An 861-nucleotide genomic window follows, 5' to 3' on the forward strand; every position below is an offset into this window, starting at 1 on the left:
ACACACACACACACACACACACACACACACACACACACACCTAAATGAGGCCAACAAGTGGAGATGGCCTGCGTCTCCGTGTGATCACCTACCTCAACATCCTGCAGGCTGAAGTCGTTCTGGTCTTTGAAGTTGGCAGCCCCGGCGCTCAGCTCCATCAACATCTTGGCGATTTCAGGCTTTATTGCTGCAGTCAGCCTGCTGGCCGCCTCCATGACGTGTTCCTGCACGTCCTTCAGTTGCATAGCTGCTTTGGAATAGTGAGAGTTCCTGAACACACTGCTGAACAGGTCTGTGAGGAAGGCGCTGGCCCGGCAGAACACGTTGAGGGCGTCCAAATATTTGGAGATGCCTTGCTGGATGTCTGCAACCGCGGTGGTGGCGCCAGAAGGAGGTGGGTGGCAGCTGCTGGGCATGCCCACCCCGGTGCCCATCGGCGAAGAGGCGGAGCAAGAGGAGGCCAGGGAGGCGCTCAGGGTCCGGCTCAGCTCAGGCATCTGGTACTGCTGGTGCTGCTGCACTTTCTGCTTGGACCCGCCGAGCAAAAAGCGACGCTTGTAGTCCATTTTACTTTCCTGCGCACTACAACAATACATAAGTGGTGCAACAGCACCAGAAGCTGCTGTTTTAAAGTTTGTTTTTCCCCCGCAAAGTGTCCTCTTTACAAAAACACCAAACCCGGTCCCACAGACCTGAAACTGTTCAAATTACATAAAAAGAAAGCAGAAGGACTCCACCTGCCAGAGGCTCATGTCAGGGTGCCTTGTAGAGAGGCACAGAGTTGGGTGGGGTCGGAAGGGGGGGGGGGGGGGGGGGGAGAAAAGTTTCGGGTGTGTGGAACCGAGGGTGGTGTTTTTGTAA

The 861-nt window shown here is 55.4% G+C and overlaps 1 protein-coding gene across 2 annotated transcripts in view; it reads right to left on the reverse strand.

Annotated features, from left to right (window-relative positions):
- garre1 (granule associated Rac and RHOG effector 1) overlaps positions 1-797 on the reverse strand; it is an 18,136-nt gene extending 17,339 nt beyond the window's left edge. Inside the window, exons 1-2 of one of the 2 annotated variants that reach the window (XM_031846497.1) lie at positions 626-797; positions 93-509 (exon numbers count right to left, since the gene is read on the reverse strand). In XM_031846497.1, the coding sequence (XP_031702357.1) occupies positions 93-497 (405 nt within the window). In that variant the 5' untranslated portion in view covers positions 498-509; positions 626-797. Of the gene's footprint in view, positions 1-92 lie in introns of both variants that reach the window. The other variant, XM_031846496.1, reaches the window with a different exon arrangement.
- Positions 798-861: the final 64 nt, after the last annotated feature.

The sequence above is a fragment of the Anarrhichthys ocellatus genome, unplaced genomic scaffold, assembly GCF_004355925.1.
Source record: "Anarrhichthys ocellatus isolate YVR2014 unplaced genomic scaffold, GSC_Weel_1.0 scaffold6, whole genome shotgun sequence".
Classification (NCBI taxonomy): domain Eukaryota; kingdom Metazoa; phylum Chordata; class Actinopteri; order Perciformes; family Anarhichadidae; genus Anarrhichthys; species Anarrhichthys ocellatus.